This window comes from Rhinolophus hipposideros, assembly GCF_964194185.1.
Source record: "Rhinolophus hipposideros genome assembly, chromosome: X".
NCBI classification, from domain to species: Eukaryota; Metazoa; Chordata; class Mammalia; order Chiroptera; family Rhinolophidae; genus Rhinolophus; species Rhinolophus hipposideros.
In genome coordinates, this window is record NC_138046.1 from 37187503 (window position 1) to 37212426 (window position 24924).

Sequence of the window (24924 nt, forward strand, 5' to 3'; positions counted from 1 at the left end):
TGGCCGACAGGTCCAACCAGCAACCAACTACCTCAGATGCGGGGAGGGCAAGGCTCATAATACCAGCTTGGGCGAGGGAGCTGTGTCCTACACACTAGACTGAGAAACAATAGCTTAAACCGGAGTGGGGGGGGGAGGCAGAAGGGGAAAACAACAACAACAACAAAAACTTGTGTTTCAAAGGACACTTACAAACTGAAACGGCAACCCATGGAACAGAAATATATGGAAATCATATATCTGATAAGAGACTTGCATCTAGAACAGATAAAGAACCATAAAAAGATAACCCAATTCTTAAAAAATCTGAATAAACCTATCTCCAAAGAAGATACAAAAATGGTCAATGAAGCACATGAAAGGATGCTCAACATCATTAGCCATCAAGGAGATGCAAATGAAAACCACGATACTTCACACCCACTAGGAAGGTAATAATCAAAAAGGCAGATAACAAGTGTTGTGGAGAATATTGAGAAATTGGAATCCTTATATACTACTGCTGGGAATGTAAAGTGGTGCAGTTGCTGTGGAAAATAGCCTGGCAGTTCTTCAAAAAGTTAAACATAGTTACCATGTGACCCAGTAATTCTACTCCTAGGTATATGCCCAAGAGAACTGGAAATATGTCTACACAAAAACTTGTACCCAAGTGTTCATAGCAACTTTAATAATAGCCACAAAGTGGAAATAATCCAAATATGCATCAACTGATGAATTGATAAAATGGGGTGTATTATACAAAGGAATATTATTCAGTTGTAAAAAGGAATGAACTACTGATACATGCTACAATACGGATGAACATTGAAAATATCATGCTAAATAAAAGAAGCCGGTCACAAAAGGCCACAAAATGTATGATTCCATTTACATGAAATGTCTACAACAGGCAGATTCACAGATACAGAAAAGTAGATTAATGGTTGTTAGGGGCTGGGAGGTAGTTGGTGGGGAACGGGGCGTGACTGCTAATATGTATGGGGTTACTTTTGGGGGTGATAAAAATATTGTAAAATTAATTGTGGTAATGGTTACACAACTCTGTGAATATACTAAAAACCACTGAATTGTGCATTTTAAATGGGTAAATTGTATGGTGTGTGAATTCTATCTCAATAAAAATGCAAAACAAGAGAAAAAAAGCATGTTGGAAAAAGTTTTAAAATATGTTTTGATAACTGAAATAGTGTACTGTTAGAAGAAGACTGAGACTGAAGCTAGCCCACCATTTTCTGGACCAGAAACCTGAAATATATCTCTGATTATTAATATTTTGAAGAGTTTGGAAATTCCTATTATTCCAATGCATTGCTTAGGTTCTTCATCTCAGATAAAACTAGTATTTATAATAAAAAGCTTGGGTTTTAATTATGCTGGCTTACTTAGTTTGTTAGTTAACCAGTGGGTCCATCTCTTGTGCTATGATACGTTGGTCAAGGTTCCAAGGCTGTTGCTACCACTGCTGCTGGCTATTTCATTTTTTAAAAATATGTTTACATTATTTATGTAGGCAATCAAATCATATAAATATAGGTAATAAAAATCCCATTCATAGACATGATGCAGTGGTGCAAGTGTTTACTAGGAAAATTTGCATGGAATTATTTTCTCTACGGGTTATCACTGTAGTGATAAACTAAGACTACCATTGGTGACTTATTCATTTTACTATGTTCAAAGACTACCAAAACAATAGCTTCCAGGGGAAACTGGATTCAAGCTTAACTGCAAAATAATCAGTATAGCAGAAGTATATTCTCTGATGTGAATTAATTTGTGGAGGCCAAATCACTTCATGAAATCAAACTATCTAAACAGCAATATATACCTAATATATACATTGTTTCAAAACACATTTACCATTCTCTAGTCGAGCCCTCCTTGATCTCTATAGCTTTCTGCTGTTACTCTGAAAGTTGGTGAAATAAATCTAGAGAAATTGTGCCATGACCTGGAGAAGTCATTGGCCACAGGACACAAAATTATCTTTTCCCTTTTCCAGTAAGTCATGTCCAGTCTTTCCACATAATATCTTTTTTGTTTTCATTTTTAGCTGTATTTTATTTAGCATTAGTAAATCTCAGTCTTTCGTTTCCATTTGACACTACTGCAATATATACCCAGTTCAATGCTCAAATCACCTAATATCTCTTATAGTTGTCCTTCTTCTCCTTTCTCACTCACGTGTAGGGTTTTGTGGATGCATAACTAGAATACTGCAGTAACTGATTGGTTTCCATATTTCCATCTCTCTGCCTCAAATACGTTTGGTAGCAATATAAAGGATTAAATCTCTAAAACTAACATTTAATCAAGTAATCTTTATTTAAAAACCTTGACTGGCTCCCCCATGTTTACTGAGTAAAGTCCAAATACTTAGCCTGGCATTCAAGGTCTTCCAAAATCTAGGTCCATGTTTTCTTTCTTTCTAGATTTATCCACCACTCCCTTGAACAACACTAGTCTCCTCGCCATCCCCTGAACTTCTAATTCTTTTTGTACCTTTGCTCATGATGTTCTTCCTGTCTGGAATCCCTTCTCATTTTGAAAGCTTGTTCAAGGCTTACTTTTGCCCATGAAACCATCCTTGAACATTGCAATTCACAATGACCTCTCATTCCTTCAATGTGATTAAGAGTTATGGACAGCGTTATTCATTTGGCAATGCTCATATATAACTTTTCTTGTCTTATATTGTCAATTCTTGTATTATTTCATTTTGTGTATATCTTGCCTTCTCAACTTGATTGCAAGTTCCTTCAGGGCAGGGGCCATTTATTATACTTTAAAAAATTACCCACAGTGTACAACACTATGCTTGGGGACATTATAGGGACTAATTATTGACAAAAGAGCACTACATTTTCCCCAAGATGCCTCATTTTCATATGGCAGCACTCACTCTATGTGATGGTTTCTTACACATCCATGCCAAATATAATCACTTTAAAGGTGAAACTAACTCTATAGGTTACTTCAAGATATTAAGGAATTACAAACTGCCTGTGAAATTTCTGAATCCCCCATTAAAATACAAAATTAACCTTCAACAAATAATTTCACGCTCTCCTGAAAGCTCAAAGATGACATGCAAAGAAAAATGGCCAAGCCAGGAGCATAATCTCTAAGATTTACTTGATCACAAAGTATTTAAAAAGCCAGGGTTTCATGCAATCCGTTTATATTTCAGTGTTTGTTTTTTTTGTTTGTTTTGTTTTTTGTCTGTAAAATAAGCTAAAATACATAAGAAAAATAAGTAAACCTTAAAAATTTACATGAAAGGCAGCCAAAATTATCTGGATAATCCAAACTAAAAAAGGTTTTCACATCTTGGGTTTTTCTTGAATTATTTAGGCAGTCTGAGATTTCTTCATTGTTAGAAATGTAATCCCTAGCTTGCAGGTGCTAAGTCTGTGGTGATTATGTATAGTGACCCAAGAAATGCTGCAACCATCAAGTTCTATCAAAATGCTTGTTAACCTTGGAAACTGAAGAAAATAAGCATTCCAAATGCCTACCTCAGACTCTGTTCCTATAGCTTTCAAGTTGCATAGTATGTACTGACTGCAAATTCTCAGAAACGTTCTGCTTGGCTTTATGGCCTCAGGTGATAAGGCTCTGGCAACAGACGCTGCTTGCTAGGGAACCCTAGGCCATGTGGGAATGCCCGGCCTCGTATGTCAGAGGAGACCGACTTCATTACCTGACATCATCAGATCAAGACATGAAGGAACTAGGTAGGCTTGGTATTTCTATGTGTAACCTTTCTTTGTGAAATTTTCCGTTTAAAATAATACTTTTGTTTCCTTTAGCCCAGCCTTGACTAAAGATTTCAAACTATCTCCCCAATCTGCAATATCCATGTTTTATGAAATTTGATCATTTTTTCTCCAAGGATGAATATGATAATGAATTGAGCTTTCTGTCAAGAAAAATGCTAAATTCAAAGTATTATTTCCTTCACTTCTAATTTTACAAATAAGTTTTACCTTTTATTGTGTTCCATTATACAATTTTACATAGTACCATTATTATTTTAAGCAATAATTAAGCAATTCAAATCCATGTTTTTGATCTCTACTTCTCAGTATATAGATTTACCTAAAAAAGTACAAACCAAGGACAGTGGTGCAATTTTACAGGCACTTCCAAGTTGCTTAAATATTTACAAATACATAAGCACCCTTTTTGAAAGCATTAAAATTTTGGTGTCAGGAGGAAACACTCCATGTATATCAAATCTTTGAATTTTAACATTTGCACAGCTCAAAATATTCCTGAGAAAGGTCAGTCTCGTTGTCACTTTACATCTGCATGTCCTCATATTTCAGCAGCATATCTTGAGGAACCATAACCTCTGTCACTCGATGTACCACTAATTGCACAAAATACATGCAATGTGTCGCTCATCCAGGGAGAATGCATTGTGTCTTCTTGTAATATCTAAAACAAACAAACAGAAAATCTGCATGTTTATCATGAAGCAAAATAGCCACTGCCAAAAAAGTATGTGTATATGGAATTACAGGCATATTTCAATTCACCACTGACACTTAGCTATGTAAAATGACATAAAGCAGAAAGGGCAAAGAATAACATTACCGACTTACGTCTTCAAAGCTGTATTACAAAGGCAGCATAGCAAAAAAGCAGAAAAGATCTGGTTACTCATTAAGAAAAATGAAAGAATGTAAAATGCAAAATTCAATAAAAAGTGAGAGGTAATGCAATCTTTAAAATATTTTTAACACTTTTTAACACATGGTCATAAAAAGAGCTCTAAACAGTGGACTCTTTGAGTTTATGGACCGTCTTCTAACACAGTGGTTCTCAGGATCACCTGTGGGGCTTTTCAAACATGCAGATACCTACCTATGTGCCTTCTCTGGAGACTTGGGAAGTAATATTAAATGAAGAGAAAAGTCGTAAGTGCATATTTCTAAAGATGCACTATAATTATATAAGCTAATTGATATAGAAGATTTTTATGGAAATGAAGAACTTCAAAAAATATATTTTATATCTCATAAGTATATAAATATCTATTAATACATTCATATTAGTATAGATATTTTTAAATTATCCATTTTGTGTGATCAAAAGCAACAGAGATCTTATGTTTGGATTAGATAGAAGAAAAGAATAGCATATAAATCATATCCAACCTCTTCATTATATAGTTCCAACTTAGGTCTCAAGCTTTCAATACTTGGTTCTCAAGTTAGCTCTGAAACTTCAGTATTAAGGCTGCAAATCGGTCTATGGTGGCAGTAATGCATCATGTCATTTATGTTCCTATAAATCATGTTTTACATAAAGTACATAATAAATTTCCTCTTACAAAAACATCACTCATGCACGAATCTGAAAGCATACCATGTTTCCCCGAAAATAAGACCTAGCCAGGCAATCAGCTCTAATGCGTCTTTTGGAGCAAAAATTAATATAAGACCTGGTATTATATTATATATATTATATTATATATATTATATTACATTATATTACATTATGTAAGACCCATTCTTATATTATAGTAAAATAAGACCGGGTCTTACATTAGTTTTTGCTCCAAAAGACGCGTTAGAGCTGACGGCCTGGCGAGGTCTTACTTTCGGGGAAACCCGGCAGGAGGTTTAAGAGATGGCTGATTACCCGCACCTGTGAGAGGTGACCAGTGAACAGGGTAAATCATGGTGAAGAAAATAAAACATACCAAAGAGACACAATGGCCACCACCAAATCTAAGAAACCTGTAATTAATAGTTGTAAGACAATATAAATCCCTGTTGAAAAGTCAAAAGCTTGTGCTCGCTTCGGCAGCACATATACTAAAATTGGAACGATACAGAGAAGATTAGCATGGCCCCTGCACAAGAATGACACGCAAAAAGTCAAAAGCTTGAAGAAGTTTTAAAAAGGAGTGTATATTTTGGTATGCTGTAACAGATTACATTGAAAAGAAATATCCAGGCCATATAGTTTTGTTAAATAATCATTTATGGAGCTCAACAGAATAATTCATATTTTAGTACAAACAGTTTATTTTATTTTGTATTGTTATATTTTCCTTTGAGAAACAGTGTGTCTCAATGTGTAGGGCCACAAAAGCATTCTTTTTTATATGAGAATCTAATGGGAAATTTTGATATACAAATATTCACTATAAAGTCAACATTTGCCCAAAGTAAGGCACATCTGAAAATGATGCATTATGACAGGAGAGGTTGCATAAATATAAACCAGTAGAAACTAATTTTTTTTTGGTTAGCTAACAATATATAATACCAATGATCTATAATACTGGTCTCCACAACTAAATAAAATAGCCATGATTTATGGGAATTAAATGAGACAGGTGGGATATATGAGAGCAGATTTGTAAAATCTATGCTTCAGAGAAAAAGAACTTTATAAAAATGACTGCTCTAAATATCCTAATCACAGTAATAGCAGTAAATTGAATAATCTGTTTTCAATTTGAATGATTTAGAGTTCATGCAGCTAGGTCATGCAGCTGCATGCAAATTAAATAATTTTAATATAGTACTCATTGGATTAAATGGCACGTGTAATTATTTTATATCTTTTGTGAAGGAGGAGCTTTTGCTGTTTTTTCCTATGGAAAAACAGAAACCCATAAACTTGCCAGTTTCTAGGAACGAATTATGTCATCTATTTTGATAAAAGTATACCTCAGAACAGTGATGGTCCAGAAAGGTACACCTCCACTGTACTAAGCTTGAGATAGACAATAAAGGAAGTGGAATGGTTCCCCACCTTCCTAGTCTCAACCACCTGACTGCTATGAGGAAACAAAAAGGGCCTCTGAAAACTGAGCAGCAAAGGGAGGCCTTGGAACAGTTTGCACTCACTCCTGAATGGGCTAATAGAAATAAAGACGGCAAAAAGAAGAAACAGAACTCTGATTCCAGACTCCTCAAGTCAACAAGATTCCCAGCCACAGAGAATGGGCAAGTAGGAGACTGGTCTGGCTGATTGGATTCTCCATACTAAGAGGACAACGGTTAGAAAATTGGACTCCTGATCACTCAGTGCAGCCCTGACTAATTGTAACTAAATATGCTATAGCTCTTTCTTAGAAAGAGCAGACAAAACAAATTCAGAGAGGTAGAACTTGATTCAAAGTCAACTAGTTCTTACTTCTCCAGAAAAACTCTTCACTTCTTTTCCCATCATTACACTGCAGTTCTTTGGATGCTAACCACTGTCGACCTGTTTGTAAGTATACCATTTGTGTGACAGTCTCACACAGGCGAGTGCCTTTAAGCCATCCCTGAAATGCAGATAGCCGGACAGATGAGGGTCTCATTTCTGGAGCCAGATTTAAAAATAAGAATGTGTTCTCTAAAGGATTGTAGTTATCCTCGTTTCTTTTAAGGAAACTTAATTTCTTAAAAATTGAGAGTTTGAAGAGTTTCTGAAGCAAATATTTATCTTATTGGGTGTTTTCCTGAGTAAGGAAGTGAAGGACATTTTATCATAAGCTTAATACGCTCAGTCACTGAGGGACCTGACCATCATGCTGTGACTTTAACAAATGTGTTTAAGATGTTAAAATACTTAAGTGACACTCCATGTATAGAGTGGCTATAAACACAAATTTCAAGACCACCAATATAGGAATGAAGTTCACCAGGATAATCCAGGAGCATAGCAATTTTAAGGTAAGCATATATATAAAAGTCATAACTACTTAATAATGACATAATTTGGCCATAAGTGGTGAAGAGGTCTTCACTTCTGTTTTTCAGGTTGTGTTTCACTAAGTTAGCTGTAATTGTTATTACCACTCAGTTATAGATTAAAATACTAAGGAGTTTTATGAGAATGGGAAGTTTTGCAGGCTGTATGGGTAGTAAAACAAGTCCCAAATTTTAGAACTCACTTGGGATCTCACCAAAATGACAGCATCTAGTTTCTTAGGGATTTGGTTGTTGAGCCAATCATTCCACTTCTTTAGGACCCCTCTTGAGATACTTTTATCCATGTTCATAGATCAACTCAGACTTGCTCAGCTAGTCTCTTCTAATGGCATTGTGGCACAAAGAGGATTATGATTTATTACTGATAATTGCTTTAGCAATTGCCTCAGACGATTGCTTCAAATTTGATTTGCATTATGTCACTTAAATGATTAAAGATAATACAAACAAATTTTAAAATACAGACTGAATAATTTTAAGGTAATGCACTTCGAACAAATAGATTTTGCTAAGTGACATTGTAGGGACCCCAGATCAGATTTTCATTTTCAACCACCCTAATACTTGCCTGCTCATGGATAATGTCAGACAATTCTTTCACCATTTCTCTGAAATTTGACTTTAGCCCTTCATGGTACTCAGTTTGATCCTCTTTAATTAGTCGCTCATTTAGTTCAAGTGCAATGCTGCATGCTTGTATGAATTTCCTGTTGATGAAGATCAAAAGTAAAGTTTTTGTTATTTACTCCCAGAAAGTCTCACTGACAATCCATTTGATATTCGCTTTAACCATGGCTTACCTAGAAAGAAGATTAGAATCCTGTACGTTCTCACTGTGCCTTTGCTAATGCCACTCCCTAAGTCTGAAATACTTTTTATTTTCTCTCATTTTCTTACCACCTTTAAAACCTGGCTCGAAACATACATCCTCTAGGAAGCCTACTTGCTCAGTCATTTACTTGATATTATATCAGCTAAATTTGGGCTAACATTAATTTGTGTCTGTAGATAATGAGTCATTCATTCAAAAATAATTTATTTGGGGCTTACTATGTATCTAGTACAGTGAAGTATATGCCCTGGATTGGTAAGAGTAGGGACAGAAAGTTGATGACTTATCGTAAAAGTATTTTTTCCATTATTTCATGTGTTTATGTTTAATGTCCATAATTAGAGTCTAGGTCTTAGGACACAAAGTACCTCATGGCCCATTTGTTTTGTATCCCCATCATAGCAACTGGTAGAATCTTTTTGTACGTGCCAGGCCCTAATAAATATTGGTGAATAAATGACTACTGGTTACTCTGTAACCTAGAAGAGCTGATTAACACATAGACAGGAAAAGTAAATGAAATAAGTCAGAAGCAAATGAGTGGATAAATTATCACCTTTCTCTTTAGTCTATTTTACTCAACTGTCTCTCAGTCTGAATGTAAACTCTTTTTATATATTAAACAGATTTTTTTTCTTTAACGCAAGACCAGACGTGCCTTGAGTTACAGGGATGCTCACTCAAGACAAGCTGTTGCATGCCCTAGACTGGCAGAACCCAAGTGGAACTAAGGACATAGGACAGGAGCAAATCTCTCCAACCCTTCCAGTTCTACCTTTATTCCTATCCTAAATAGTTTGAAATGCTGTAACATGAGGTCAGTTGGGCAAAGGAGGAAATCTCGTCACGAATTTAGGCTTGTGTTTGTGTCACAACATCCAAAGCAATGAAGTAAACTGGTATATTTCATCCCTTGGGTCACTAGTACATTGTCAATGCCCTGCAGCAAGAAAGAGATTCGATGTTTCCTCACTAAAGTACTATTAGGAGGGCACTTAAATATTGTAAAAGAGAACAGAGAATATCCTTTTTTGGAGGGATATTATTTGGTGAATATTTTGGTTTCTTTTAAGAAAAAAATGAAGTGAAAGGACATACTAGGTCTGATCTGAAAACGACAAAGCACTTACCTGAACATGTCTTTCAACTCATTGACTTTTTTAGGTGGATACTTGCTAGCTTGACTGTCATTTAAGAAAGTCCTTGCATATGCCAATGGACCAGCATTTACCTAAATTGCAAAAGGAGAAAAATGAGAGTTGTCAGAATATAATCAAAAAGTAATTTTTGCATTTCTCTTTAAAAAAAACCAAATAGGTTAAAAATCTGCATCTGAGAAACATATTTACAATTCTTACTGTAAGTTTATTTGAAAAAATGATTAACTAAAGCAAATAATCTGAAAAAATGATATTCTAATAACTTAATGATTTCTGATATGTAAATATGGAGCTTGGCTACAGTCAGAGGGATTTATGTTCAAGTCCTCTGACATAACACAAAATTTATAGAAACTGAACAGAATTTATTTATTGAGTTAATCAAAAATAATGCACGGGTTTTTGCAGTCAATAAGAGTATCACACAATTATAATTAATGCTTGCTCTGTGTCCTTAGGAAAGCAAGAGGAACATCAAGAAACATTTAATACATGTACGGCAATCAACATACCTGCACTGAAACACAGCCCTGCAATTTAAGTTGGAGCTGAATCATGTCCACATCAGCAGAAGAGCAAAGCTTTTGCAGCTCTGCAGTTTTATCTTTTATTTCATCCGTAGCAACATCAATTGGCTTTAAATTAATCTGCTGTTCATAGTTTATAGGGATCCTCTTCTTCACGTATGGAAACGAGTTCGAAGCTATTAAAATGTTAAGATTGATTTATTATCTTAAAAAATCATTTTTTTCAAACAGCCAAATTAACGAAAAAATCCATTGTGCTTAATTCTCCCCATGGTTTCTCTAGATAGTACTTTAGGGCACCATATAGCACCTTATGACTTCAGGATTGAAGGAGAAATTCTCTGTATGAAACATCTTGGAGCAATCACGAATTACATATGGAAAAACTATGGCTTATAACACAGCCATGTTTGTGCAAGCTAGTGACTAAACCGCAGAACAATGAATGATTAAAATTTCAGTTACATTTTCGAGCTGGGCAGCTGCTATTTGTGTTTATCAAAAAAGATCAAGTCAAACAAGAAGTTATCATACAAAGTCCCACTTACTAGTCAAGATTGTACGGCGTTTGCACTGTTCTTCTATACAGCCTTGCTTTTTGCCTGATAATGTATAAGGAGCCTCAAAAACAAATTTGTTGATATTATGGTTTCTTTCAAACTCGGTCTTTCTTTCTGTGAGTTCTTTGTCATCAAAGTAAGGCTTCACATACGTGACTTGGATATGAGCATATTTTGGATCAAGCTCTTTGGCATTTACCTATGAAGTAAGAAAGTTTTTTTATTTAGAGGAAGGGAGAAGGGAGTACAGGTAAGCTGGTCTTTTGAGATCAACTCAGTAACACTGGCATCATGATTATGTTCCCAATGGAACAGACACCGGAGGAGGTCTTTGTTCTTTTTTTAAAAGGATCATTTCCTTCTATTATAAAGAAGTTATAGAAACTTATTTGGAGATTACAGAAAAGTAGGAATAAAAATCCTATTAAATGTAATCTTAACAGGCAGCAGTGATCATTACTCACATTTTCATATATTTCCTTCCAATCTTTTTTCTATGCACATATATTTACAAAATTGAGATCATACTGAACACGGATTTGCAATCTGAATACTTAAAAATATATTAAATGAAAGGACAACAACTTGACTTGGAAAGAAGTCCTGGAAGTACACACTGTTCCCCAATAAAGTCCTGTTCCCCTTCCCCAATAAAAATCTTAATATATATATATATATATATATATATATATATATCTATATCTATATCTATATATATATACATATATATATAAATATATTAAAATGGTTAATTGTACATTTGAATTCCACCACAATAGAGAGGATTCTGAGAGGATAGCAAGCACCAGAAATCTACCTTCCTACCTATACAACAGTTACACTGGCAGAATCTGTCTGATGTAACTATTTTGGAATTGAAGAGTCTATTGAAGGCTTGCAACTTTCAGAGGAAGGCATGGGCAGAAAATTGCAGTTAATTTCGATATTGGTCAGTTTTAGCTCTTGGCACAATGGCAGCTACCCATACCCTACCCTTCAGCCCCATATCAGGGAGCTGTGCACATGTACCCAGGAGAGCATTACTCACAATAGTCAAAACGTGGAAGCAACCCAAGTGCCCACTGACAGATGGATAAGCAAAATGTGGTGTATACATACAATGGGATATTACTCAGCCTTAGAAAGGAAGAATATTCTGCAGTGTGCTACAACATCAATGACCCCTGAAGATATTCTGCTAAGTGAAATAAGCCAGCCAAAAAAAGACAAATACTGCATGATTACACTTATATGAGTTATTTAGAAAAGTCAAAATCATAGAGACAAAGTAGAATGATGGTTGCCAGGGGCTGAGGGGACGGGGGAATGAATTACTGTTTTCATTTGTTTGTTTGTTTTAATTAAAGTTTATTGGGGTGACAACTGTTAGTAAAGTTACATAGATTTCAGGTGTACAATTCTGTATTACATCATCTATAAAACCCATTTTGGTTCACCACTCAGAGTCAGTTCTCCTTCCATCACAATATATTTGATCCCTTTTACCCTCATCAACCACCTCTCCCCCCCACCCCATCCTTTGGTAACCACTAAACTACTGTCTGTGTCTATGAGTTTTTGTTTCTCATTTGTTTGTCTTGTTCTTTTGTTGTTTTTGGTTTATATACCAGATATCAGTGAAATCATATGGTTCTCTGCCTTTTCTGTCTGACTTATTTCGCTTAACATTATAATCACATTCCATCCATGTTGTCACAAATAGTACTATTTCACCTTTTCTTACCGCTGAATAGTATTCCATTGTGTATATATACCACAACATCTTTATTCATTCATCTATTGAAGGACATTTTGGTTGTTTCCATGTCTTGGCCACCGTAAATAAAGCTGCAGTGAACACTGGAGCATACTTGTCTTTATGGATAAATGTTTTCAGATTTTTTGGGTAGATACCCAGGAGCGGGATTGCTGGGTCATATGGTAATTCTATTCATAATTTTTTTTTTTTTGAGGAACCTCCACACTGCCTTCCATAGCGGCTGCACAAGTCTGCATTCCCACCAACAGTGTATCAGGGTTCCTTTTTCTTCACAGCCTCTCCAACACTTGTTACTATTTGACTTGTTGATGATAGCCATTCTGACTGGGGTCAGGTGATATCTCACTGTGGTTTTTACTTGCATTTCTCTGATGATTAGTGATCTTGAGCATTTTTTCATATGTCTATTTGCCATTTGTATGTCCTCTTTGGAGAAATGTCTCTTCAGGCCCTCTGCCCATTTATCAATTGGGTTGTTTGCTTTTTTGTTGTTGAGCTTCATGAATTCCTTGTATATTTTGGATGTTAGCCCCTTATCGGAGGCACTGTTTGCAAAAATCTTCTCCCATTTAGTTGGTTGCCTCTTTATTTTGTCGATGGTTTCTTTGGCTGTGCAGAAGCTTTTAAGTTTCATATAGTCCCATTCATTTATTTTAGCTTCTACTTCCCTTGCCTTTGGGGTAAAATTCATGAAATGCTCTTTGAACCCAAGATCCGTAAGTTTAGTACCTATGTTTTCTTCTATGCAGTTTATTGTGTCAGGTCTTATGCTTAAGTCTTTGATCCATTTTGAATTAATTTTGTTACAGGGTGACAGATAGCAGTCCAGTTTCATTCTTTTGCACATACGTGGCTTTCCAATTCTGCCAGCACCATTTATTGAAGAGGCTGTCTTTTCTCCATTGTATGTTTTTTGGTTCTTTGTCAAAAATTATCTGTCCATATTTATGTGGTTTTATTTCTGGGTTCCCAATTCTATTCCATTGGTCTATGTGTCTGTTTTTCTCCCAGTACCATGCTGCTTTGATTATTGTTGCCCTGTAGTACAAGCTAAAGTCAGAGAGTGAGACACCTCCAGTATTGTTCTTTTTTCTTAAGATTGCTTTGGCTATTCGGGATCTTTTGTGGTTCCAAACAAATCTGATGATTTTTTGTTCTATTTCTTTAAAAATGCCATTGGGATTTATTGGGGATCGCATTAAATCTGTATATGGCTTTGGGTAATATGGCCATTTTCACTATGTTGATTCTTCCAATCCATGAGCACAGAATGTCTTTCCATTTCTTTGTGTTTTCTTCAATTTCTTTTAAAATTGTCTTATAGCATTCAGCATATAGGTCCTTCACGTCCTTGGTTAAGTTTATTCCTAGGTATTTTATTCTTTTTGCTGCAATTGCAAAAGGAATTGTTTTTTTAATTTCTTTTTGTGAGATTTCATTGTTAGTATATAGGAATGCAATGGACTTTTGTACGTTGGTTTTGTAGCCGGCAACTTTACTGTATTCGTTGATTGTTTCTGGTAGCTTTTGGGTGGAGTCTTTAGGGTTTCCTATGGATAGAATTATGTCATCTGCAAAGAGTGACAATTTAACTTCTTCATTCCCAATTTGGATGCCTTTTATTTCTTTCTCTTGCCTGATGGCTATGGCAAGGACTTCCAACACTATGTTGAAAAGCAGAGGTGATAGGGGACAGCCCTGTCGTGTTCCTGAACGTAGAGCAAAGGGCTTCAGTTTTTCACCATTAATTATGAGATTAGCTGAGGGTTTGTCATAGATGGTCTTTATTATGTTAAGGTATTTTCCTTCTTAATGGCTATAAAGCTTCGATTTTACAAGACAAGTAAGTTCTAAAGATGGACATTGGTGATGACTGCACAACCATATGAAGTTAGTATCACTGAATTGTGCACTTAAAATAGTTAATATAGTAAATTTTTTTATGTATTTTACCACAATAAAAACGTTGTTACTATAGTTCTATATTGTAGTCATCAACATGAATTTAATGGCTATATGTATAAACATTATTTATTGGACCAACATCTCAGTAATAGACTCAGATTGTTTTCTAACTTTTTTTTAAATTAAAGTTTATTGGGGTGACAAGTGTTAGTAAAGTTATATAGGTTTCAGATGTGCAATTCTGTTATGCATCTTCTATATATCACATTGTGTGTTCACCACCCAGAATCAGTTCTCCTTCCATCACCATATATTTGATCCCTTTTACCCTCATCTACCACCTCTCTACCCTCTATCCTCTGGTAACCACTAAACTATTGTCTGTATCTATGTGTTTTTGTTTCTTCATTTGTCTTGTTCCTTTGTTGTTTTCAGTTTTATATATCACATATCAGTGAGGTTATATGGTTCTTGACTTTTCCTGTCCTGTTTCGCTTAGCATTATAGTCTCAAGATCCATCATATATATGAAAATATGCTCAACATCACTAATCATCAGAGAAATGCAAATAAAAACCACAATGAGATATCACCTCACCCCAGTCAGAATGGCTATCATCAACAAGACAAATAGTAACAAGTGTTGGAGAGGCTGTGGAATAAAAGGAACCGTCATACACTGTTGGTGGGAATGCAGATTGGTGCAGCCGCTATGGAAGGCAGTGTGGAGGTGCCTCGAAAAATTTTCTAACTTTTTGCTCTTGCAAATAATGCTGCGATGAACATCCTTGCATTTAAAACTGTGCGATTTTTTTCCCCGATTTATTTCTTAGGATAAATTCTTAGAAGTTTCTTAGTTAAGATATGTACATGGTCTTAAGCATTTTGATATATATTATCCAATTACCGTACAGAAAAGCTAACCAATTTGTATATTCACAAGCAGTGTTTGACACTGTAAGAGTGGGTACTCTTGACTGCATTATGGAGGAAGGGGACCTTATTACATTTAGAGCCTAAATTCCGTATTAAGAAGCTATGCTGCTGGAGGGAAATCACAGAATTGTCCTTATTAGAGTTTCAGTTTGTGGGCTCTAACACATTCCTCTCCAGCAATCTGTCCATTAACTCCAGATAATGCCCAGGACTCTCTTTCATTGTTTAAGTCAACTAAAGTTGTACCTTGGATGTTAGTGACTTTGTCAGTATCTTTGCAACTTATGATAGTCAAACCCTTTTGTGTTTAGTGTAGGAAACAAAAAAAAAAGAAAAAACAAAACAAAACAAAAACTTCTCAAGAAACAGCCCCTGTATTCTTTATGTTTCTCCATGTGTACAGGAAGACAGAGATAGTTTCTTAGAATCTTTTAATTTCTCCAAATCCATCCTACTTGTTCTTATATAAAAACCTACAACCCTATCTCTAGAAACCTCAACCTTCTTTTCTCTCCCATCAGAAAAGCTAGATTTCTCCAGAGATCACTCAGGAAATAGGAGGTAATTATCTGGCTAAAACAAAACATATGAGAGAAAAATAAAAGTCAAGCCTGATTTTAGCTTTATAAACGTAAAATACGTATCTGGTAAATCATTCAAACAGTAGACAAGGGTATTTATGAAGAGTAAAAAGTTTCTTTTTTCCCGTGTAAGTCCCTCTCCTCAAGGGTAAGCATGGATAATAATTTTGTATGTATCATTCCAGGAATTTCCTACACATGTACAAGTGAGGATATGTGAATATCAGTTTTAATACAAATGTGATCATCCAGGCATACTGTCCCACACCTACTCTTTTTCTCTCAATACTATATCTTGTTAGATTTGTGTCGATATGAACCTATCTCAATTTTTTAACACCTAGGTTACTATATCCATTATAATATGAGTATGGGTAACATCACCATTTCTTTAGTCATATGGAAATTTAGACTGCTTTCAGGTTTTTGCTATATAAACTTTGCAACAATAAACACCTTTAAACATACATCTCTATGTGTGTACATCTACAAGATAAAATCTTAAATCTGAAACTGTTATGTCCAAGGACACACACTGTTTAAAATATTGGAATATATTATCGAAATGCTTTTTACATTGTCTGTGCCCTTAATCAGATTTTGTTCTTTGGCAAGGTAAAAGACTGTTTTTAATTTTTACTTTCACGCATTAAGAAAGAAATAAGGATGTGAAAAGTAGCAACTGCTTATTAAGTCTGTTGCCCCTGGGGAAAGACTAAAATATTGTGCCCACAAATAATGTCAGGAGTCTAGCTGCCTAGTGGGGGTTTGTCACTAGTACACGTTGGCCAAGTTTTCAGAGATAGAATCAAGAAGAAAACTGTATGTTGTTCAGCAAGCCTGGCTTTCCATTAAGTTTCCATTTATAGTATCAGTAGTGTGGCAGCAAGCCTAAGACTACCTGGGTACAAGGAGATAAAATCTTCCGTGGTCTTGATTCAATAAAACAACACAAACTAGTAAAACTGGTAAAGACAGAAGTTGGGGAGGTTGTATCAAAAATTAATAAATTTTGGACCGATCAGCAAATCTATTTTTAAATGTCTAAGGTGTACATACGTTCAAGATAAAACTATCTCTAAGAGACGTATGTCAGTCTACAGTGAAGAGATCATTTTCACAGTAAACAACAGAGTCTTCACCATTGCCAGGAGGCTTTCCCTCGGGCAAAGCTGTTCAGTGCTTTGCACAGCACCATGCATATCATAGTCGCTCAGGAAATACTGCTGTGGCCTACAGATCATAAGTTTATAGGTCCTTTCGACCTTAAAAATCAGTTCTCATCCTGGGTGCTTCCATGGCAACTAAGGATGGTCAGGCATTCCTACTGTGCTTTCCCCAAATTCTGCCTGTAGGTAATTATTTCCTAGCAAAGGGCCTCTCTTACTGGAAACTTTTTTATCCTGCCTTGGCAGGGCCTGGTGGGATGGATTACTTTTAGAGTAAGGCCCAAGGCATCTCTCCTACACCCACTTCATTGCAAATGTAAATACTGAACTAAGAATATCTCAGAATAAAATGTGTGTCCCAAGGTGATTTTAATCATAAAGTATAAAACTGAGAATCATGATGAACAACAGCATTCACAATAGCAGCTAACCTTTATTAAGCATGATGGCTTCTATTATTATTAATGTTTTTTACGTACCAGGAATCCTATCACTTTCCATATACTAACTCATCTAATCCATATAACTCCATGAGGAAGGCACTATTATTATCTCCATTTAACTAATGAGAAAAAAGGAGGCAGAGAGAGGTTCAGTAACTTCCCCCATGATCACAAAGCTAGCAAGTGACAGAGAATGGAGATGCGAATCCTACTCTCTCTGACTCCAAAGCCCTTGTTCTTTCTCTGAATATCTGGAAAAGCTCTATTTCCATGCTTCTCCTCCATCAGCTAATAAAAGGAAAACATTCAGGAACAATGTACCATGCTTGGAACTAAAAGTAATGATTTCACAATGAAGGCTATAGTTACCTTGTCTGAATCCTGAATTATTTTGACGTTCTCTGTACCAAATTTTTCACCATAAAGTTTAACAAGTCTCAGGGAAATCTCTGAGAGGCCGGTGAGCTTTGGCTCTTTGTAGATGTACTCCTTTCCATCCTCTTCTTCAAAAAAAGACTATTGCAAAATTAAACGTACAATAATTTATAAATAGTATGAGCAAGCAGCATTTAAAGAAAATCTCAATAGCTAGTAATAATGCATTTGAAATACATTTTAAATAATAGTACTAAGAGCCACATTTTAACTTCAGATAAATGAGAATTTTCAAATTCAGTCATATGAACATATTATTGGCCTGAAGATTTCCACACTAGATTTTTCTCATTCCCTGCACACTTACCTGTTTTTTTTTTTTATTTGAAAGCTTGGACTACTAGATATTAAATATATACCTTTAGAAGTTTAACAGAAAGTGAAAGTGAGGGAAAATTTCAAATCTTCTATATTGTACTCTGACCTAATAGATTTAGATATGAGAATCAGTGAACTTTACACTTACAAAAGAGGCCTCCTGCTGTTGTGATAGGCACTCCAGACAGAATCTTAGAACCAGTAACTGCTGCTATAGTAATCTAATAATTCAGAGGTGAATGCTTAAAAAGGAAAATAACTTTATGAACTAAAGTATACTTACTTGGCCATAAAAAGCAACTCTGAAGAAAGTGCCTAAAAGTCTTTTTTTTGTGTGCATAACCTCCAGAATTTTTGTGTAAGCTCCATGAAGAGTTCTATAAACTTGAGTAAGTTTCTGAAAAATGAGAATATACAAATCAGCTTTGTCCATTAGCTCATTATTAAATGTCTTTAAGGTAAAAGCACAGAGGAAAAACGCAACAATATTTCCTTTTCATAATGATTTTGGTGGGGGTCATTCACACTCCCCTCCCGAAAAGTCCTCAACAACTTTAGGTCTAAGTATAGAGTTGAAATTGTTAAATAATGCTGTATTTCTAAGTATCACGCTTTATTTCATTAATATCAAAATGGTAATATAGATTTTAAAAATACCATATTATTGACTGCTATTTTCGATATGCCTGAATTACTTTAACTGAACAGAAACAAAATGCTTTGCTTGAGCTCTTAGGTGGAGATGAGAATAAACAATTCATGCAAAAACTTTTGGAGATGAAAATAAAATGCAGATACATAAGTAAGTAATAGTATGAGCCTCAGTGAGGACTGCTTTTATACAAGTTCACACACGTGTTCAAAGAATATATTCTTCTGCTCACCCAGAAAAGGGGAGGCACATTATGCAAATAACATTATTAAGAATGTGAAATGGCAACATAAAGAATGGGAGAAAAATAATTGCAAATCACAGATCTGATAAAGGTTTCGTATACAGAAAATATTCAGAACTTTCACAATTCAACAAAAATACAAACATCCAATTTTATTATTTAAAAAAAATTTATTAAAGTTTATTGGGGTAACAAATGTTCGTAAAGTTACATAGGTTTCAGGTGTACAATTCTGTAATACATCATCTATATATCACATTGTGTGTTCACCACCCAGAGTCAGTTCTCCTTCCATCACCATATACTTGACCACTTTTACCCTCTTCTACCATTCCCTCTACCTCCTTACCCTCTGGTAACCACTAAACTATTGCCTATGTCTATGAGTTTTTGTTTGTCTTGTTCCTTTGTTGCTTTCAGTTTTATATCCCACATGTAAGTGAGGTCATGTGGTTCTTGACTTTTTCTGTCTGACTTATTTCACTTAGCATAACAATCTCAAGATCCATCCATGTTGTCGCAAATGGCAGTATTTCATCTTTTCTTATGGTAGAGTAGTATTCCATTGTGTATATATACCACATCTTTTTTATCTAATCATCTATCAAAGGTGACTTTGGTTGTGTCCATGTCTTGGCCACTGTGAATAATGATGCAGTGAACATAGGGGTACATGTATCTTTACAGGTAAATGTTTTAAGATTTTTTGGGTAGATACCCAGGAGAGAGATTGCCAGGTTACGGAGCAATCCTATTCTTAATGTTTCGAGGAACCTCCATAATGTTTTCCATAGTGGGTGTACCAATTTACATGCCCACCAACATTGTATGAAGGTTTCTTGTCCTCCACAGCCTCTCCCACACTTGTTATTATCTATCCTGTTGATGATAGCCATTCTGACAGGTGTGAGGTAATAGCTTATTGTGGCTTGGGTTAGCATTTCCCTAATAGCTAGTGAAATTGAGTATCTTTTCCTGTGTCTGTTGGCTGTTTGTACAAGTATGTCTTCTTGGGAGAGGTGTCTGTTCAAGTCCTCTCCCTATCTTTTAACTGGATTGTTTCTTTTGTTGTGGTTGTTGAGTTGTATGAGTTCTTTATTTATTTTGGATAATTAGTCCTTAGCAGAGGTGTTCAAACAACCCAATTTTAAAAATGGGCAAATAAACAGGTACATGAAAAGATGCTCAACATCACTAATTATCAAGGAAATGGAATCAAATCCACAATGAGATATCACCTCACACCTGTTAGAATGGCTATTATCAAAAAGACAAAAACACCGTTGGCAAGGATTTAAAGAAAGGGAACTCCTGTGCAGAACTATAAATTGATGCAGTCAATATAGAAAACAGTACAGAGAGTCCTCAAAAAATTAAAAGTAGAACTACCAACTGATGCAGCAATTCCACTTGGTATTTATCTGAAGAATACAAAAAAACACTAATTTGAAAAGTAATATGCACTCCCATGTTCACTGCAGCACCATTTACAATAGCCAAGACATGGAAACCTAAATGTCCATCGATGGATGGATGGATAAAGAAGAGGAGGTACATATATACAATGGAATATTATTCAGCCATAAAAAGAATGAAATCTTCCCATTTGTAACAACATGGATTGATCTTGAAGGCATTATGCTAAGTGAAATAAGTCAGAAAGAGAAAGATAAATACCATATGATCTCACTTACATGTGGAATCTAAAAAACAAAAAACCTGAGCTTATGGATATAGAGACCAGATTGGTGGTTGCCTGAGGCAGGGGGTGGGTGGTGGGCAAAATGGGTGAAGGGGGTCAAAAGGTACAAATTTCCAGTTATAACAAGAGTAAGTCATGGAGATGTAATGTACAGCAAGATGACTATCGTTAATACTGTATTGCATATTTGAAAATAGCTAGGAGAGTGGATCTTGAAAATTCTTATGACAAGAAAAAGAATTTTGTAACTATGTATGATGATGGATGTTAACTGGACTTATTATGGTGATCATTTTGCAACACAAATAGCGAATCATTATGTTGTACATCTGAAATTAACATGATGTTATGTCGATTTTACCTCAATAAATAAAAAAATATATTAACAGAAAAAATATTGGCAAATATACAAATGGCCAACTAATACATGACAAGATGTTCAAAATCATTGGTCATTAAGGAAATACAAGTCAAAACCATAATGTGATACCACTTCACATCCACTAGGATGGCTTCAATATAAAACCAAAAACAAGTGTTAGTCAGGATGTGGAATGTGCACATTGCTGGCGGGAAGCTAAAAGGAAAACCAGTTTGGTGGTTACTCAAAAAGTTAAACACAGAATTACCATATGGCCCAGCAATTCCACTCGTAGATATATCTCCAAGAGAAATGAATACATATGTCCACACAGAAACTTACACACAAATGCATACAACAGCACCATTCATAATAGCCAAAAGGTGAAAACAACCTTAATGTCTGTCACTGGATAAATGGATAAACAAATTGTGGCATATCCACACAATGGAATATCATTGAGCCACAAAAAGGAATGAAGTACTGATACATGCTACAACTTAGATGAGCCTGTAAACATTATAATAATTGAAAAAAGACAGACACAAAAGTTCACACCTTGTATTAATCCTTTTTTATGACATATCTAAAATAGGCAAATCCATAGAGACAGAAAGCACATTAGTAGTTACCAGGAGATGGTGGGTAGGGTGGAAAGGGATTGCTTAATGGGTATGGGGTATTTTTACCAGTTGATAAAAACATTTTGAAACTAGAGAGAGGAGGTGGGTGCACAATATCATGGATGCACTAAATGCCACTGAATTGTGCATTTTAAAATGGTTAAGTGTATGTTATGTGAATTTCTCCTCAATTCAAAAAGGGGGGCATAGCGGAAGTTCTTTCTCTAAAATCTTTCCGTATTATTTCCTGCAGTTGAACTGCATTTGAGGGAAATTTTCCTTACCTTTATGGCAGCCATCTCTGACACTTTTCAGCCCATTCAATAAAGATCCATTGAAAAATTATACGTCAGCATCCTAGAAACAATTACTTCATCTCATGCAGAATGCTAGGAGATCTATGCAGACCCTACACCCCTATAAGGAAATAGGAGTAATTCCCCTGTAGAAAGTATTGTTTCCTTTAATGTGTAGGGAAGATATATTTTCCTTTGTTCCCTAATAGTTGACTGAGTAGCAAAATGCTCTTTGGTTTATATACCACTTATCAGTGAAATCATATGGTTCTCTGCTTTTTCAGTCTGACTTATTTCACTTAGCATTATAATCTCAAGATCCATCTAAGTTGTCATAAATGGTCCTATTTCATCTTTTCTTATCGCCAAATATTATTTCATTGTGTATATATACCACAACTTCTTTATCCTATATGTGGTATATGAACCAAAAAGAACAGAAGAACAAGAAAAACAAATAAGAAACAAAAACTCATAGACACAGACAATAGTTTAGCGGTTATCAGAGGGTAAGGGAGGAGGGGGGAGGTAGATGAGGGTAAAGGGGATCAAATATATGGTGATGGAAGGAGAACTGACTCTGGGTGGTGAACACACAATGTGATTTATAGAGGATGTAATACAGAATTGTACACCTAAAATCTATGTAACTTTACTAACAATTGTCACCCCAATAAACTTTACTTAAAAAAAAAATGCTCCTTGGGTTTCTAATAGCTTGATCTGTAACCTAAGAGTAAGAAAGTGGATATTTTGAAATCTTTACAAAGGTTCTTAGAATATAGTGCTTTACTAGGAGGGGTAATGCCCATTCTTGGCTCACAGGTTATTCTTTGCCATCTATATGACCTAGAGTTATGTATTTAACTCTTGCTTATTAATATAATCACTTGAACTCCACTGTGATTTTTCAGGCATGCCCTATATACACCAAAAGTATGGCAAAGAGAGAAAGACCCAGAACGTAGGAAGCAAAAGTGAGTGATCTGAGCCAGTTTGGAGCAGAGATTAGAATACATCCAGATGATTTTAAATGTCTGTGTTTTCACTCTTCAACAATGAAAGACTACCTGCCATTTAGTTTTCCTAACTATCTGCTATACTTAAGTATAAATTGCTTTGCTTTTTTAAAAAAACGGCTTGAAGCCTAAATTAACCCTTCCCAGTACAGTAGGGGTAGAAATTATAACATGGACTCAGAGACTCAAATATAAAAAATTCCTGTTCAGTGCTTTTGACAACAACTGTTCATTATACTATTATTATTATTTATTAACTACCTTTTATCAACAATTTTCTCTGGCAAACTAAACTGGGAAAACTCATAATATGGCTATTACTAGTGCTTTATTACTTCCCCCACTGTCATTGCCAGCACCTTTAGTCTCCCACATCGAACTGCAAAGAAAAGAATCAAGTCTATGCCTCTTCTACATGGAAATTCAACAGCATTTTTTAGGGAAGGTTTAGTGAAGACAACATTGATTTTTTTGTGTGTGCCCTGAGGGAAACTGAAGACATGACTAGACTAGAGAAAACCACTGGTATGATCTAAATTTCAATTTATATTTTGGATGTTTCACCCTTAATTTCTATTGGAAAAATTATATGAATATAAGGTAGGAGTCTAAGGATTGAACAGCATTTTTAAGGATTGCAACTTTCCAACTGGACAAATGTGTCACAATGATACATGAGGTATTCATATTATATGATAAAATACCAATGTCATATAATTAACCATCTATTCTTTAGAGGTCACACAGTAGAGTGATAGTAACATAACCATATTACTACTTTTACTAAGACAAAAATAAAGTATTAAATCACAGATCTGATAAAGGCTTAGTATCCAGAAAATATAAAGAACTCTCACAATTCAACAACAAATAGGCAATGATACAAATGTTTAAATTACCTACCTCAAACTCACGACGTTTCTCGTAAATTGGAATGATCAACTTGGAAATCTCAGAAATTACTTCGTAACGTTCTGCTTTCCATAAGCCATCCACACATTGTTCTAGCAACTCCAGCAAAACTTCCTGCATTAAGAGAAAAATGCAACCAGCAATTAGAAATCATTTTAGAGTTCTGGACAAATAAATTTTGAACCATTTTCAAGCTAATAAATGTAAACAGAATGTACTAATTGTAAAGAAATGCACAGGAGTATTCTTGTGTAACTACAGTTTCTAAATCAAATACTTGAAATATTTGAAACGGAAACCATTCTTAAAAATATGAAATTAGGGCAGCCGGTTGGTTCAATGGTTGGAGCACAGTGCTCATAACACCAAGGTCACCAGTTTGATTCCCACATGGGCCCAGTGAGCTGCGCCCTCCACAACTAGACTGAAAACAATGACTTGACGTGGAGCTGATGGGTTCTGGAAAAACACACTGTTCCCCAATATTCCCCAACAAAGAAATTTAAAAGATATATATGAAATTAATGTTCACAATAATAAACGACATCCATTTATTTTGTTTATTCATATAATGAGGATGTTAACTATACTTACAAATGGTAATATATCGAGGATTACCTTTAAAAGGTAATAAGTTGTTTGTTCCAAACTGAGAATGTTTGAATGTCTACCAGTAAATTTTACTAAGCCCATAAATGCTCATTATTTTTTCTTTACAATGAAATTATAGTATATACATAAT

At 35.1% G+C, this 24924-nt stretch overlaps 1 protein-coding gene across 2 annotated transcripts in view; it reads right to left on the minus strand.

Moving 5' to 3' along the window:
* Positions 1-644: 644 nt before the first annotated feature.
* Positions 645-24924, minus strand: part of DOCK11 (dedicator of cytokinesis 11) — a 267077-nt gene continuing 242797 nt past the window's right edge. For both annotated transcript variants that reach the window (XM_081043897.1, XM_081043896.1), the window contains 8 exons: positions 24174-24296; positions 18657-18770; positions 17990-18136; positions 10795-11005; positions 10232-10422; positions 9690-9790; positions 8296-8434; positions 645-4446 (listed from right to left, as the gene is read on the minus strand). In XM_081043897.1, the coding sequence (XP_080900023.1) occupies positions 4324-4446; positions 8296-8434; positions 9690-9790; positions 10232-10422; positions 10795-11005; positions 17990-18136; positions 18657-18770; positions 24174-24296 (1149 nt within the window). In that variant the 3' untranslated portion in view covers positions 645-4323. The remainder of the gene's footprint in view (positions 4447-8295; positions 8435-9689; positions 9791-10231; positions 10423-10794; positions 11006-17989; positions 18137-18656; positions 18771-24173; positions 24297-24924) is intronic.